At 43.7% G+C, this 16,600-nt stretch overlaps 2 protein-coding genes across 3 annotated transcripts in view; one reads left to right on the plus strand and one right to left on the minus strand.

Moving 5' to 3' along the window:
• The window catches only part of LOC116817817 (3 beta-hydroxysteroid dehydrogenase/Delta 5-->4-isomerase-like), a 19,008-nt gene extending 10,551 nt beyond the window's left edge, over positions 1-8,457 (minus strand). The window contains exon 1 of the mRNA XM_032768231.2: positions 8,245-8,457. Coding sequence (XP_032624122.2) covers positions 8,245-8,398 — 154 coding nt within the window. The 5' untranslated portion in view covers positions 8,399-8,457. The remainder of the gene's footprint in view (positions 1-8,244) is intronic.
• ZNF697 (zinc finger protein 697) overlaps positions 1-16,069 on the plus strand; it is a 41,607-nt gene extending 25,538 nt beyond the window's left edge. Inside the window, exon 3 of one of the 2 annotated variants that reach the window (XM_032768239.2) lies at positions 15,501-16,069. In XM_032768239.2, the coding sequence (XP_032624130.1) occupies positions 15,501-15,748 (248 nt within the window). In that variant the 3' untranslated portion in view covers positions 15,749-16,069. Of the gene's footprint in view, positions 1-2,827; positions 3,443-15,500 lie in introns of those variants that run through there. The other variant, XM_032768240.2, reaches the window with a different exon arrangement.
• Positions 16,070-16,600: the final 531 nt, after the last annotated feature.

The raw sequence follows: 16,600 nt of genomic DNA on the forward strand, positions 1-16,600 counted from the left end.
ACTGTGACAGACCCAGACCAGCGGGGTACAGGAGTCTGGTAGAGGGCAAATATATTGGTCACTGGATGAGTAGTCTTCTGTTCCCTGAGTGACCAGAACAGGGGCTGTACTAGAGTAATCAGGAACCTGCTAGAACCAATTAAGGCAGACAGGCGGATTAGAACACCTGCAGCCAATCAAGGCAGGCTAATCAGGGCACCTGGGTTTAAAAAGGAGCTCACGTGTGAGGAGCTGGGAGCAAGAGATGCAAGAAGCTGAGAGGTTGTGGGTGTGCTGCTGGTGGACTAAGGAGTACACGTGTTATCAGACACCAGGAGGAAGTTCTGTGGTGAGGATAAAAAAGGTGTTTGGAGGAAGCCATGGGGAAGTAGCCCAGGGAGTTGTAGCTGTCATGCAGCTGTTACAGGAGGCACTATAGACAGCTGTGATCCACAGGGCCCTGGGCTCGAACCCGGAGTAGAGGGTGGGTCTGGGTTCCTCCCAACTCCTGATCAGACACAGGAAGAGTTGACCCAGACTGTGGGTTCCACCAGAGGGAAGATCACTGAGGTGAGCAAATCTGCCAATAAGTGCAGGACCCACAAAGGTAGAGGAGGAACTTTGTCACAATATATAGATATAGATATTTGTGCTTTGGCACTGAATACAAAGCTTTTAAGAAATTTTCTCTGTGGGTATCCCATTGCTGATTTAATATGACAGTAATGAACTCTTATTAATTAAAAAAACTATTTTAATGCCTCTTTTTCATAAATTCAAAAGTCACAAGAGACCATTGTGATCATCTAATCTGACCTCCTTTATATATCAAAGGTCACCAACACCACCCAGTCCCCCATACTAAACCCAACAACTAGAATTAGGCCAAAGTATTACAATCCTCAGGAGACTAACCTAGTCATAGATTCTGAGGTCAGAAGGGATCTTTGTGATCAACTAGTCCAGGAGTTTCAAATACGTGGCTGAAGCCTGCAGAATTATTTGTTGCGGCCTGCCAATCTCCCCGCCTGCCCGAGTTATTTCCTGTGGCTGCCAAACTCCCTCACCTGTCCTTCCCAGTGTGCTGCATCCCAGCTGTTCTGCCTACCTCCAGGCGCTTCCCGCTGCCAAACAGCTGTTTGGTGGTGCTTAGCGCTTTCCAGGAGGGAGGAGGAGAAGTGGGGAGCCGCATGCTCGGGAGGAAGCAGAGAAGACACGAGGCAGAGCTGGGGATTTGGGGTAGGGGTTGGAATGGAGCAGGGAGGGGGTAGAGTTGGGGTGGAGAGTTTGGGGAAGGGGTTGGAATGGGGGCGGGGAAGGGGTGGGAGGAGGAAGGGCAGGGACAGGGACTCATAGAAGGGGTGGAGTGAGGTCAGACCTGGAGGCAGCAGGAGGTGGGGTGTCAGTGATGTGGCCCTCAGGCCAATGCACTAGTCCTCATGTGGCCCTCGTAGTCATTTGAGTTTGAGACCCCTGCTCTAGTCTGACCTCCTGTATAACACAAACTTTTACAAAATCATTCTTAGAGCAGAGCTTTTGGAAAAAACATCCAATCTTAATTAAAAAATTATCAGTGATGGAGAATCCACCACAGCCCTTGGAAAATTGTTTCAGTGCTTAATTTACATGTATTGTTTAAAACGTACACTTTATTCCCAGTCTGAATTTGTCTAGCTTCAACTTAAGAACATAAACTGCCATACTGGGTCAGACCAAAGGTCCATCTAGCCCAGTATACTGTCATCTGACAGTGGCCAATGCCAGGTGCCCCAGAGGGAATGAACAGAACAGGTAATCAAGTAGTCCATTCCCAGCTTCTGGCAAACAGAGGCTAGGGACACCATCCCTCCCCATCCTGGCTAATAGCCATTGATGGACCTATCTTCCATGAATTTATCTAGTTCCTTTTTGAACCCTGTTATAGTCTTGGCCTTCACAACATCTGTTGGCAAAGTGTCCCACCTTTTGACTGTGTGTTATGTGAAGAAATACTTCCTTTAGTTCGTTTTAAACATGCTGACTATTAATTTCATTTGGTGACCCCTAGCTCTTGTGTTATGAGAAGTAAATAACACCTCCTTATCGACTTTCTCCACACCAGTCATGATTTTATAGACCTCAATCATAGCCCCCCTTACTCATTTCTTTTCCAAGCTGAAAAGCTCCAGTCTTAATCTCTCCTCATTCGGAAGCTGTTCCATACCCCTAATCATTTTTGTTGCCCAGTCATTTGATCCTGTTGTACCTTTCTCTGCTAGATTGAAGAGTCCATTATTAAATATTCATTCCCCATGCAGGTACATATAAAAAGTGATCAAGTCATCCCTTATCTCTCTCTTTGTTAAACTAAATAGATTCAGCTCCTTGAGTCTGCTACTATAAGGCATGTTTCTAATCGTTTAATCATTCTTTTGGCACTTCTCTGAAACCTCTCCAGTTTATCAACATCTTTGAACTGTAGACACCCAAACCGGACACAGCATTCCATCACTGTCACATAAATGCCAAATACAAAAATAAAATAACATTTTAACCCCCAACTCCAGATTCTCATTTATGCATTTCTGGATCACATTAGCTCTTTTGGATAGACCATCACATTGGGAGCTCATGTTCAGCTGATTATCCAGCAAAATCTTTTTCAGAGTCAATGATTCCCCCTCATCCTGTAAGTATGGTCTACATTCTTTGTTCCTAGATGTATACATTTTACATTTTTGCATGCACCCTGTATACCAAATAATCCAGATCACTCTGAATCAATAACCTGTCCTCTTCATTATTTACCACTTCCCCAATTTTTGTGTCATCTGCAAACATTAACAGTGTAATTTTTGTTTTCTTCTAGGTTCCAGAAGATGTTAAATAGCACAGGGTCAAGACCTGAGCCCTTCAGGACTCCACGGGAAACACCCGCTTGATGACAATTTCTTGTTTACAATTACATTTTGAGACCAATCAGTTAGCCAGTTCTAATCCATTCAGTGTGTTCTTGTTGGATTTATATCATTCTAGTTTTTTAATTAAAATGTTGTGCGGTGCAGAAGTCTACATACATTACACCAACACTATTACCTTTATCAACCAAACTTTCATTCTCATCAAAAAAAGATATTGCATCAGTTTGACTGGATCTATTTTCCATCAGTCCATGTTGATTTGCATTGATTATATTACCATCCTTTAGTTATTAATAGTCCCATATCAGATTCTCCATTATATTGCCCAGGATTGATACCAGGCTGACAGCTCTGATATCCCTTTTTAAAAACTGGCACAATATTTGCTTTTTTCCATTCTTCTGAAACTTCTCCAATGTGCCAGGACTTACTGAAAATCAACATGCAGCCAGCTCTTTTAAAACTCTTGGAGGCCAGTTATCTGGAGCTCCTGATTTAAATATGTCTAACCTTTGTAGCTACTGCTTAACATCCTCCAGAAATATTAGTGGAATGGAAAAAGTGCTATCTCCTTGTGATGAGACTATATCATTTATATTTCCCCAAATACAGAACATAAATATTTGAGCACATCTGCCTTTTCTGTATTATTGATAATTCTATCATTTCCATCTAATAATGGACCAGTACCGCTCACAAGATTTTTTTTCTTCCTAATATACTTTAAAAATTCCTTGTTATGGTCCTTAACACTGCTGGCCATAGATTTTTGCGGTCTGTTCTTTTGCTTCTTGAATCAATTTTCTACTATTCCTAACTTCTGATTTCTGTTCATTACTGTCAACTTCCCCTTTCTTCCATTTGTTTTTATATATACATATATTTTTCTTCACAGAGTCTTTCTGACCTGACTACTGGTTTATGAAGTGATAAGGAGAACTAAGTCTTAATCTAAAAACAGTGCCACATATCTGCTGACTGATACATTTTCTCTCATGCTCATTCATTTTATAGCTCACATTATTACCTACTTACATTTTCAAAACTCCTTAAACCAGTTTTCTACTTGTGTATATGCAAAATGGGCCCACTCAGACACCTGTAAATATGCAGTCACTGGGCTTGTTCTAACATTAGGTTTGTCATCAGAAAAATCCAGTCAATGTGGAATCCATGTGTTTAGACCAGGACTCCATTATGCTAGGTACTGTACAAAGGTATACTGGGAAGTGGGGCTAAAATGCGCTTACTGTAGGCCATGGCTTGTTCACTGAAATCAATGGAAAGTGCTTCATGAGTACAACATGGGCCAGATTCACTTCTCATTTACATCAGCTTTACCCGCGTTGAGTTCAGTGACTCACACCTGAGTTATTCCTTCTGTACATTGGTCTGAGAGGGAAATTAGGCCCTGGAGAGGATGAGCAGAGCAATGAGGAGGGAGTATTAATGCTAAGGGGAGGTTATTACAAAGATGCACGTCAGAGATAAAGAACAAATGACTTTTATGTGCCTGGTCTTCAACCAGCTACCAGAAAAGCATGTGTGTCTTGGGGCTGGGAGAGGGGGCAGAAATTTGACCCATCTGTTTCATTGTGGTACGTTCTGTTGAACAACAAGCATATCCAATCCTTGGCTGTTCTCTGTGCTAAGACAGCAGGCAGCCTGTGCAGATGTTTTGCTACATGACTCACACTTTGTGTCACCTGAGCTGTAAACAAGGGTACTGCCTGTTGCTTGTCAGTCTGTGCTTGGGAATTTATGGTTATTCTAATAAACTATAAGTGCTACTGTAAGCAGGATCTGCCTTACCAATTCAGTCATATTAGCTGCCCAAAACTATTTGTCTCTATCTACTACATATTGTTTAAAACACATGCAAACACTAGAACTTAGGCTTCTAAGTGACTTAGGCATTTCTGAAAATTTACCCAATATGTTTGATTGTCGATCTTCCTTCAAATAGCTCCTAACTACTGCTGAGTTATTGTGAGTTAGATGGTGCAGTCAGCCAGACTGTATCAATTCCTAGATAAATAGATGGCTGATTAAAAGAATGTAGCTCAGGCATCCCCAGCAAAAATAGTGAAACCACATCTTATTTCAATTTAATTAAATGATTTGTCACATCTTGACCTGATTTATTATTGGGAAGCTGAGCCATTTGTATGTATGTGCTCTATTGGTCCCAGATCAGCTATACTACTGTGAAGTCCTAGGGGTACCATGCATGTCTCTTGTTAGTGCAGCTACAAGGGCAAACAAATCTAAATGCAGCTCTACCTTAATGTTGGATTTAATACAGCAGCTGCTATATTGAGATTTTCTGTAGTGGAATCTCCTAAACCAGTTTTCTTCAGTAACAACAATAATACGCAACAATATGCCAATCTCCTACTACCCTTCCCAATGGGGAATGCTGCTGAGTTAGTTCTCCATGTCTGGAACATCTGGCACTAGATGTCATGCTTAAATACTGGGCAAATACAAATCTCTGTAAAATGATAGTTTCTGCAGTAGGCATGAAAGCTGCTGCTTTGAAATGATCAAGAATGGTCCTTGAAAGAAATTGAGCACCTAACAATATTTCTAATGTTTCAAGAAGCTTGCAATATAATGTTGGGCAAATAAACTAGATCAGAGTACTACTGGGAAACTTGGCAGTGGTATAGATAAATTTCAGGGTGGAGCCCACAACCTGGGTTCTTCAATATGGCCTATTAACTTATTCATTCTTAATAAGGAGGTTTAAATGTCAGAAACTACAGGGCTCCACTCACAATACTATTTTTGGAGTGGATAATCCTGGCCCCATTGCATGCTAGGACCTGACTCTTCCACGGTGCACACCTTCATAGTCTCCTCTATTTTATACAAGCTGAATGGGGCCCAGCAAGAAGCCCTGGATTAGGCAAAATGTGAATGTTCCTGTCCCTGACCTAAACCAATACAAAGCTAAGACCTGTTAAATGCACATATCTTCATGCCCTGTTTTTCAAGGACATTCAGATTAAAAGAACTCATGAAATGATTGCGTCAGTGTGCTCTGCACGCCTGTCAGTGCTGCCTGAAAGAAATCCAGAAATAAGTACATGCAAAAGACTATAATGGCCCAGATCTTCTCATTCCAGTGTAAATCAGGAATAACTCTCCTGAAGCCAATGGAGTTACATTGGGATATAATGGATGGATGTTGGTGAGAGGAATCAAGCCCAATGGTCTTGCAGCAACACTACATCTGGAACAGGAGTCCATACGTCAGGGACTGACTGTGATAAGGGTACTGGCTCAAATTGTTTCACTTGCTCCTGAGCGAGATCACTGAAGCATAGTCACTAGACATGCATTTACAGATACAGAGACGGGGATGGTAGTGGTGGCTCAAAGTTAATTATCTGGGTTTGGAGGGGGAGTGTCATTCAGAGATAGTTCAAGTATATTTGTGGTGCCACTCATTTTGACCCCTTCCCATTTGCAAATCCCAAGAGTCAACGTGTCACTTGCTTTGGCAGTGGAGAGAGGGCAGATCTTAAAGGGTATGTCTACACTGCAATGAAACAGCTGCGGCTGGCCTCTGTCAGCTGACTCTGGCTTGCAGGGCTTGGGCTTCTGGTATAATTGCAGTGTAGACATCCTGGCTCGGAGTCCCAGAGTCTGGGCTCCAGCCCAAGCCTGGGCATCTATACTGCAATTGTATAGCCCTGCAACCCAAGCCCTGGAAGCCAGAGTCAGCTGACATAGGCCATATACAGCTGTTTTATTGCAGTGTAGAAATACCCAAAGAGTGTGAGAGAGAAGGTGCACAGATCTGGCATGTGTTGGGGGAGGGTCGTGGGGGAGAGTTTTAGGGAATAGTGAATGGAGCTTTCCTGTTAAATAGAAGGAGAAAAGAGATCTTTGTTGCGGCCAGTCAGGGTTTCATTACACAGATGGTGGCTCTGGTTCCTAAGGGGCTAACTTATCCCCACAGAGTTCTGAGTTAGCACAGAGACGCTCATGCTCCACCTTGTGCTACACTGTTATAGGAACAGTAAACAGCACATGCTAGTGGGTGGGGGGCCGGGGCATGACATTGGGCCCGCTTGTGAGTGCAGGTTTTGCAATATTGTCTGAACTGCCTTGAGACTAGAATAGCACAGGCTGCTGCCGAAGTGTGAGATACATTACCTGAGCTGTGGGGGACGTTGGCCAACCCTTATTGGAATCTGGCATAGAATTTAATAGGGGTGAAACCAACCAGCAGAGTTCTCTAAAAAAAAAACTATCCTAAAACCCTGTGCAAATGAATAGAGAATTATATCCCTGCTGTAGAAGTCTATAAATTGATTTAAAATGCTATAGAAGCATTATTATTCTTTATCCAGTTGTACAGGATGATTCCGTAAAGAAAACGGCTGCAGAGAAAGATGATCTGGTGAGTAAGGCACTGGACTGAGGGTAACATTTTTAAATGTGCCTAAGTGACTTAGAAGCCTAAGGCTCATTACAAGTCAAAGGGATGTAAGCTCCTAAGTCATTTTTGATAATGGGACTCAAGCTCCTACGTCATTTACACATTTTTAAAAATATTGGTTCCTTGCTGTGCCATAGATGTCCTGTGACATCTTGGACAAGTCACTTAATCTCTGTGCCTCGGTTTCCCAGCTAGGGATAATAATACTCTATTTCTCTCACCCTTTCTCTGTCTTGTTTAGTTAGACTGCAAACTCTTAGGGACAGGCACTGTCTCCTACTATAGGTTATCTGAATACTGCCTGCCACAGTGGGGCCGCAGTCTTGGTTGGGGCTGCTGGGCCCTATTATAATAAAAATTAATAGCTCAGTCAGCATATCCCATTCTTGACTTGCAGAATCCCCTACTGTTCCAGTCTTGGAGACCTCCCCCGCACACTACTCTGCCAATGTCCCACGATCCTGACATGCAGAACTCCCTCATATTCCAGGGCTGGGCTCTCTTCTTTTCAGCCCACACCTACAGTGCCCACAAATGAAAAATGATTCTTGGCTTCACTTGCACTAATCAATGGTGAGGAATTTTGTAATGATTTTGCCCTGTGGGCATCAAACTAATGAAAACTAGGTGGATGCCATCCAATTAATTGCAACACACTAATTAATAATCTTCTGTATTATGTAGAGGCCCTAAGAGTCATCAGTGAAGCTACTGCCATTTTATTTTAACACCTCTGATTTTTGTGCCACATTTACTTATCTTTACTGGAGATGCAAATGAAACACAGTATGTTTGAGGTAAATCAGTCCCAGATCTGCAAATCTATAAAAGGGGAAAACTTTCCAATAGCTTCTACTTGAGTGTATCTTAAGAATCCCCCTCCAATCCCCTGCCCTAACAATAATCACTTACTTGTAAAATTCCTGCGTGCCTCATAGCTAAAGGTTTTGTCCAGGGTTCGGATCTCAGCCAGCTCCTTCTCTTCCTCCAGCAGTAAGCGGACAATTCTCTGGCCAAGAAATCCCCCTGCTCCTGTCACCAGACAGCTCACCCCAGCTAAAGACATGGCACCTGATTGCTCCCTAGCTGCAAACCAACCAGCTCCAGACCCAGGAAAGGCAGCTTCTCTTCCTGACTGGGAAGAAAAAGACACAGCATCAACTTCAAGAAGCCCAGTGAAATCAGTGATAACACCAGAAAGGGATTCCAGCAGAAAAAACAACCCAGTTTCAGACACCAACCCTAACTCAACCACTTCATTAACCTGTCAATTAACTTCACTGATACAGTAATATTCAGAAGTTGCCTATACATTTTTTTCCACAGCAAATCACTAAACACTTACTAATTAGATATTATATATAAGATGAGGAAAATTCACAAATTGGAAGAAGTTAACTATTAAAATCAATGTATATAATAAATAAACCTCACAGTCTTCTGTCTCTGGCCCTGGTTCTAACTTCCTAGGGTTCAGGAGGCAGGAACTAAAGAGTGGCCAGTATTTATGTACTGCACATCTGGCACTACACTTATCTCCCTTTCCCTCCCTCCCTCCTCACTTGCCTTGGATTAATGATGACACAAAGACTCCCCCGTACCCGCTCCTCATCGGTTTGGAGAACATCCTTGAAGTAATTGACTTCTGAATGCCTGTTTAAATGTAATCCTTTGTGCCTAGTCATTCTGGGACAGAAATAAAATCCCCCTGTGAACATTTCTTTTGCAACCTGTGCCTGGTGCTGGAGCGCAGACCCTTTCCCACTAACTTAACCCATGGAAAGAGCCAAACTGTGAGTTTTGTTTCAGAGGTTTTGGCCTGTTTGGCTTATGCTTCTCGTCCTTCTCTTGTTGTTAAAGAGTGGGTGCTTGTGCCTCAGGGCCTGCCTTTTCTCCGAACCCAACAGCCACCATGGTAGGAGTGAATGGCCCATCTGTGCACAGCTCTAGCTGATCAACTAAGGCCAGGTCTACACGAAGTGTGAAAATCGATTTTAGATACGCAATTTCAGCTACAAGAATAGCGTAGCTGAAATCGATTATCTAAAATCGATGTACTCACCTGTCTTCACCGCGCGGGATCGATGTGCGCGGCTCGCCATGTCGATTCCGGAACTCCATTGGTTTTGGTGGAGTTCCGGAATTGATGTAAGTGCGCTCAGGGATCGATATATCGCGTCTAGATGAGACGCGATATATCGATCCCCGAGCAATCGATTGTAACGCGCCGATACGGCGCGTCGTATAGACGTGGCCTAAGAGACAGGATGCACTCTCCTTGCAGGGGCAGAATCACTGTTCCCAGTGCGCCCTGCTATTCTTCCATAATAGCCTGTGTCGTTGGGGGAGACAGAGACAACTTGGTGCTCCCAGAGTTGTTGGAGGTCTGGAGAGTTGGGGGCAGGGAGCAGAGGAGTTACAGCTATGAAAACTCTTAAAGATAGGATCTATATACTTAAAGGCATATACGTTCTCTTTTAAGTCATCTATAAACTCATGTATTTCAGGCAGCCATGGACTTCCCAGCAATGGGGAGAGGCCAATAATCCTCCAGGTCAGCCTAACTGACTGGGCGGGCAGGCTAATGAGGGAATCAGGAGGCCAGGGAGGTCTTGTCCCTCCCTGTGATCTGGAATTGCCTGGAACAGAGGGGGGCCTAGCCAGAAGACAGCAGGAGCCTGAGCTGAGCTGGGGAGCAGGGCCATGCTGCCAGAGAGAACCAGAGGAGCAACTCAGAAAGCAGACCTGTGCTGGGAACAGAGCCACAGAAGCAGCCCATGGAACAGACCTGTCCTGAGAGGAGAGCTGCAGCAACCAGAGCCAGAGATGCAGCCCAGGGAGCTGGAGGCAGAGCAGCAGCTGTTCTGAGGCTGGCACTGGAGGCTCGAAGCAGTCCAGAGCCAGGTGCGGTGAGCAGCTGGGGAGAGTGAGGGGGATCCTGGGCAGAGGAACCAGCTCAGGGAGACGCTCCCAGCCAAGAGGTCTTGCAAGCCAGACTTGGAGGGGGATCGTAACCCCTACGGGGTGGGGACAATGCTGGGTCCTGGAGCCTGAGAGCATGTGGCCACTGCCAGAGCAAGTGTCTGACCCTCAGCATCCCTGCAGCACATCCAGGGCCTGAGAAGGAGGCTAGGGACTTGCGAGGAACAGACTGTGCAGACTGTGAACTTCCCTTACGTTCCAAAGACGGCTGATTGTGATGTTCCCTTGCCACAGAGCGGGATGACGGGTTTTCCTTTAACTTTTTCCATTCTTTCTTTGTTTTTTTTTTAAATCTATTATTGTTTAATAAATTGTATTTGGTTTGAACTGTATGAAATGATCAGTGGGTCAAGGAAGTGCCCAGTGCAGAGAGAGCAACCCGGAGTAGGGACCCCCCCAGCCCCAGCCCCAGCCCCAAGTGACTACAACAAGATTGGGAGTCGAGCCCCTCAGGAATCCTTGGCCCAGCCTTGCTGGGGTTACGAGGACTCCGCTACACAGGAGAGTGGAAGGGGAGCCCTCGAGGTCAGGAAGGTGTCTGGGTAAAGGAAGTGGGAGTGAGGACTCAGATCCTTTCGCTAGCCCATTTAACCGGGGTAGTAGATAAGCCAGGAAAATTCCCCACAATAGTGGGACCATTCCCCTTCTTAAAGAAAGGTCCCAGAACGTCTGGTGGCATCACTTTACCTGTCAGTACCTATGAACTATGTGTGCTCACAACCCTAAGAGCACAACAAAATATGCTAGAGGAGTGGGACTTCAGTGCAAGTTTGGGGTGCTTTGCACTTCCTGAGTGGGCCGACAGAGGATTCTTTCAATGCTAAATAAAAAGTTTTTTTTAAAAAGATTCCTTTATGACAAGGGAATAAAAGCAGCTACGGATTCAAATCTCTTCCCAAGGAAAGTCAATAAACGCTGCTAGCTGTGCAACAAGTTTGTGGACTTGTTCACCCAAATAGAGAAATGCTCACTCTGACGAACCCTCTGAATTAGTTGCCTAGAGATGTGTGTGCTGCCAACTAAAAAATTCTTATTGTTAGAAAACCCTAATAGGACTGTCGCAACCTCCAATGGGCTTGGTCCACAAAGGGAATTTAGGCATTTCAATGGTGAGCCTAACTTTAGGCAGCCTACAACTCTGTGTGTGGACTCCACCACCCTGATTTAGATGCCCAGGCTCCCTAGAAAATGCATGCAGAGAGTCAGGTGCCTAAAAATGGGAGCCACAAAAGCCAGCATGTTATGTGAGAAGCTGTTGAAGCTTGCCAATAGAAAATGCCTAAGCCCAGCTCTCAATGGGAGTTAGGCACCTAACTGTGAGCCAGAGGGAGATGCCTGTCATCACTTGGGAGTCACAGATGTGAACCCTCTTCTGGAGTTAAGTGCCTAACCCAGGTCATCCCTTCCTCACAAAAAACAAAGGCAGCAGTGGTGCTTCCTTATACCCCACCTGTAGGAGACCAAGGCTCAAATAAGACTTGAATCCACATCTCCCACTGCACCTCACAGATGAGTGCCTTCACCATCTGACTATAGGGTATTCTGTGATAGGTAGGGATCTTTTTGGATATCAGGAAAAACTTTTTCTCTAGGAAGGTGGTGAAGCACTGGAATGGGTTACCTAGGAAGGTGGAGGAATCTCAATCCTTAGAGGTTTTTAAAGTCAGGCTTGACAAAGCCCTGGCTGGGATGATTTAGTTGGGGATTGGTCCTGCTTTGAGCAGGGGGTTGGAGTAGATGACCTCCTGAAGTCTCTTCCTACCCTGATATTCTATGATTTTACCAAATTCATGGTCGATTTCATGGTCATAGGTTTTTAAAAATCGTAAATTTCATGATTTCAGCTATTTAAATCTGAAATTTCACAGTGCTGTAATTGTAGGGTCCTGACCCAAAAAGGAGTCATAGGAGAGTCGCAAGGTTATTGTAGGAGAGGTTGCGGTATTGCTACCTTTACTTCTGCGCTGCTGCTGAGCGGCGGTGCTGCCTTCAGAGCTGGGCAGCTGGAGAGTGGCAGCTGCAGGCCAGGAGCCCACATCTGAAGGCAGAACTGCTGCAAGCAGCAGTGCAGAAGTAAGGATGGCATGGTATGGTATTACCAACAGCCACTGCTGTCCAACTGCCCAGCTCTGAAGGCAGCACAGAAGTAAGGGTGGCAATACCATGATCCCCCCCTAAAATAACCTTACAACCCCCCTGTGAACTCCCTTTGGGGTCAGATCCCCCCCCAATTTATGACATGCTGGTCTCCCCCCTGAAATCTGTACAGTGTAGGGTAAAAGCACACCAAAGAGCAGATTTCACAGTGGGAGACCAGATTTCATGATCCATGACACATTTTTCATGGGTGTGAATTTGGCAAAGCTGTTCTCCATTTATGAAAGTGTGTGTCATAACCACTAGACTATAGAGTCCATCTCTCTCTCTCTGGCCCAAAGAGAGTTGGAGCAGGCACTTAAAAAACTCTTATTTAACCCTTAGCATAAATAATTCCTAAACGTCCTTCCCCTTTTTACACAGTGTTAATGAATAGTGCTTAGTCACTAACCAAGGATTTGGTGTATAGCTCTGGAACCATCATTTCACTCCCCCCATCCCCAGGCTCTCAGATATAAACAGCAAATCAAAAGTGTCATTGGGCCCAAGGAATAAAGAGGATTCTCACATTTACACACACGATAAGACAATTTTTGCAAGTGTTTCAATGGCAAGTCCTTGGAAATTCTTCCCTTATGACAACAAATCTTTAAAAAGTTATCTGTGATTTTTTTGCTCAGCTGTTATAGTTCAAAACCTTGAAACTATATATTCCCATCAGAGGCTGGTGTGAAAGTTTTCTTTCTGGGTGACATGATGAGTTTATTAAGAAAAAACAGTTTAATATCCTATAGCTAATGATCACACTCATTAGTGCTCTGTGGGCCCTCTTCATAAATTCATCTCAGGATTTCCAAAGAAAGCAAACATATTTTTTCTTGGAGGAAAACTGAAAATTTGATTTAATCAGAGAAAAATATTAAAACTCTTTAGGACACAATATTTACTTGTAGTCCTATTATCCATTACACCTCAGAGACTCAGTAAGGCTCACTACTTGAACGTGAGACCTGCACAAAACACTCTGGTGGCTACAGGGAAGATGGGAGATGGGGAAAGGAAGGTTTGTTTTCCAAGAATTCCAGTTCTTCCTGTTTATTGTCCATGTTCCTTGCATTAGGGTATAGCAGGTTGTCCCATTATTTTCCCACTTGTCTCGCTAATGATCTGATTGCTATTTCCCATGTTCCCCACCCCCAGCCCTTTGTTGAGGGCACCATTTTTATTTCCCTGTGGGCTTTTGTCACTAAGATTGAGGGAAGCCACTAGGAGATTTCCTTAAAGATCAGTCTTGGAATCGATCTTATTTCATGTTTTCATTACTGCTCTCGGCACAAAGTAGAAGTGTGCTAATGAAATTTGCTCATGATACAAAGTGGGGAGGCATCACCAGTACAGGGGTAGATTGGAATCTTATACAGGAAGAACTAAATGTCCTTGAGGACTGAAGCAACAGAAATGGGATGAAATTTAACAGTACAAAGTACAAGGATGCGACTGCTGCTGGAATACTGTGACCAGTTCTGGCATCTCAATTCAAGAAGGCTGTTAATAATTGGAGTGGGTTCAGTGAAGAGTCATGAAAATGACTAAAGGATTAGAAAACATGCCTTATAGTGACAGCTTCAAGGAGCTCAGTCCATGCAGCTTAACAAAGAGAAGATTGGAGTGACTTCTTTACAGTTAAGTTCCTAAATGGGGAACAAATATTTGATAATGGGCTTTTCAATCTAGCAGAGAAAGGTTTAACACAATCCGGTGGCTGGAAGTGGAAGCTAGATACATTCAGACTAGAAATGAAGTATAAATTTTTAACAGTCAAGGTAATTAACCACTGGAACCATTTATCAAGGGTCATAGTGGATTCTCCATCACTGGCAATTTTTAAATCAAGATGGGATGTTTCTCTAAAAGATATGCTCTATAAGTTACTTTGGGGAAGGTCTATGGTCTGTATTATACAGAAGGTCAGACTAGATGATCACAAAGGTCTCTTCTGACCTTACAATCTATGAATAGTTTAGTCTCCTGAGGAGTGAGTTGGTCTAATTCCAGTTGGCTTTAGTGTGTGAAGGCTGAGTGGTGTTGGTGGCCTTTGATATAGAAGAGCTTAGATTAGCTGATCTGGTGGGCCCTTCTGTCCTTGAACTCTGACTCTATGACCCTTCTTCATCAGATGGAGCCCATTCCGCCCAGCAATCCTCTTTCACAGAAAAGCATCCCATGGTAGAGGAAGCCACCTCCTTCCTGTCGACACCAGCTGTGCACCTGCATGCAGTTTGTTACAACCTCTCGTTTAGGAAACAGAGTTTATAAATAAATATGGTAGAAAAAATCACCAGTTTCTCTTCCTAAGGAAAACTGACCTGCAAGGCCCCCAGATTTGCTGTTCAGCAAAAGGACAACAATAGGAACATGTCTCTGTTACATATTCATGTTAGGAACCATTATTTCTTTATCACAGTTCAACTTTTTCATCCTGCAATTCACTGCCTTATAGTAGAGAGCCTTTTGTGGACACCTCCCCTCCCAATCTCTCCTTCCCCATCTCCCACCTCAGCTGTAGCCACCACCTCACAGCAGTTAATATTAGAAGAAGATTAAAGATGAAAAATTATGCACTGTAATGTGAAGGATACAGCTATAACTCAGCTGTTTATTTCCAATTCCTGGATACAGATTTTTACATTAATGAGGGCTGAATTTCCCTACAGCTGGTAGCACCCTTTGTGCTGCCTTTCCATATGCATTGCAGCTCAGTTCTGCCTTCCTGATGTGTTCACAACACTTCCAGGTTTGAGATCATCAGTAAATATGGCTTTGCTTGAATTTACACCAAAGAAACCTCCCAGCAAATAAAGACACAAAGCAACTGTGCAGGAGACAGAAAAGGGGGCTTGGGTTTTGGGGTGGGGACTAATCCAGTTTGTGAAAAATAGCTTCTGAAACCCTTCCAAATCTCTCGCCTGAGGACATTGTGACAACGGTAGCTCTCACCCCTTGTGGAATTCTGTGATGGGTATTTTATAGTAAAGTTACCAATGTATATATATATTTTTTTAAACTGCTGTTTTTATTCTCTCTCCCAGAGCCTGAACATGCTGCCGCCACAGCTCCATGCCAGCCCAGAAGATGGGAGAGACAAGGGGGCCACTTCAGAGCTGTCCCCACAGGTGTCCTGGGTTATCAGTGTGATGCATTGCAGCTTTGTTGGGGAACATCCTTGAAATCTATCACAGTGCTTGATGTGGTGTTATTCCTGGGCTTTATCTATGTGGTTAAGTGTCTTCCAGCAAGGTTTGTTATTACTGGAACGCAGAGAGAGTCCCGCAAGTGAAGGACTCTAGAGTATCAGTGCAGACATATTTATCTCAGAGACAACTTCAGGTCTTAACAGGACAAGATTAGTAGATGGGTTTTCCCTTCTGCCTATTAAACCAATCTAAAAGCGGGATGTTCCACGAAGTCACTTGTCAACATAATGGATCCTCCCAGCAGCTACATAAAACATTGGAATATGCCAAGTGTAAGTTAAAAATAAAAGAGTAATGTGATTTGCAATGCCAGATCAGACCCATTGTCCATGAAGTCTAGTGGCCTATGCCTGAAATCTCAAATGATCAATAAAAGTCCCTCACAATGTGCCTGGCCAATTCTGTAATGGTGCGACCTTCCTCCTGAGCACAGCGGTGATCAGTTTATGTCCTGAGGCATCAGATTAAAATTTGCTTACTCATTTCTTAACATGCACAACTACATAAATGTCTGGTATTAAAATACTTATAGGCTTTTTAGAGGCACTAATCACTGTAGCTTCTGAGCACCTCACACTTATTAATGAAATAAGCTTCCCTTCCCCCATCCTCATGCTTGAAGTAAGGACATAAGAATAACAATTAATAATAAAAACAATTAATGATATTCAATTAGCTCCTATAGGCCCTACTCACTGTTTGGGCCCCCACTGCCCAGGTACTTATATGCTAAATAGTCAAGACAGACAAAGGGCTGTAGAAAGTGACAAGTGAAATATTAAAAGGTACCAAACTTGGTAGTTGCTTGTCTGTTTTTATATGCTATCGCATATCAAAAAAATCTACGTGAAAGAAAGTTATTTAGGTTGACAAGAGAAACACTTGAAAGTTAGGAAATGCCAGAATGAAGAATGTTTGTGCAGCCTTACTTCACT

This window comes from Chelonoidis abingdonii, chromosome 1 (genome assembly GCF_003597395.2).
Source record: "Chelonoidis abingdonii isolate Lonesome George chromosome 1, CheloAbing_2.0, whole genome shotgun sequence".
In the NCBI taxonomy this organism is placed as follows: Eukaryota; Metazoa; Chordata; order Testudines; family Testudinidae; genus Chelonoidis; species Chelonoidis abingdonii.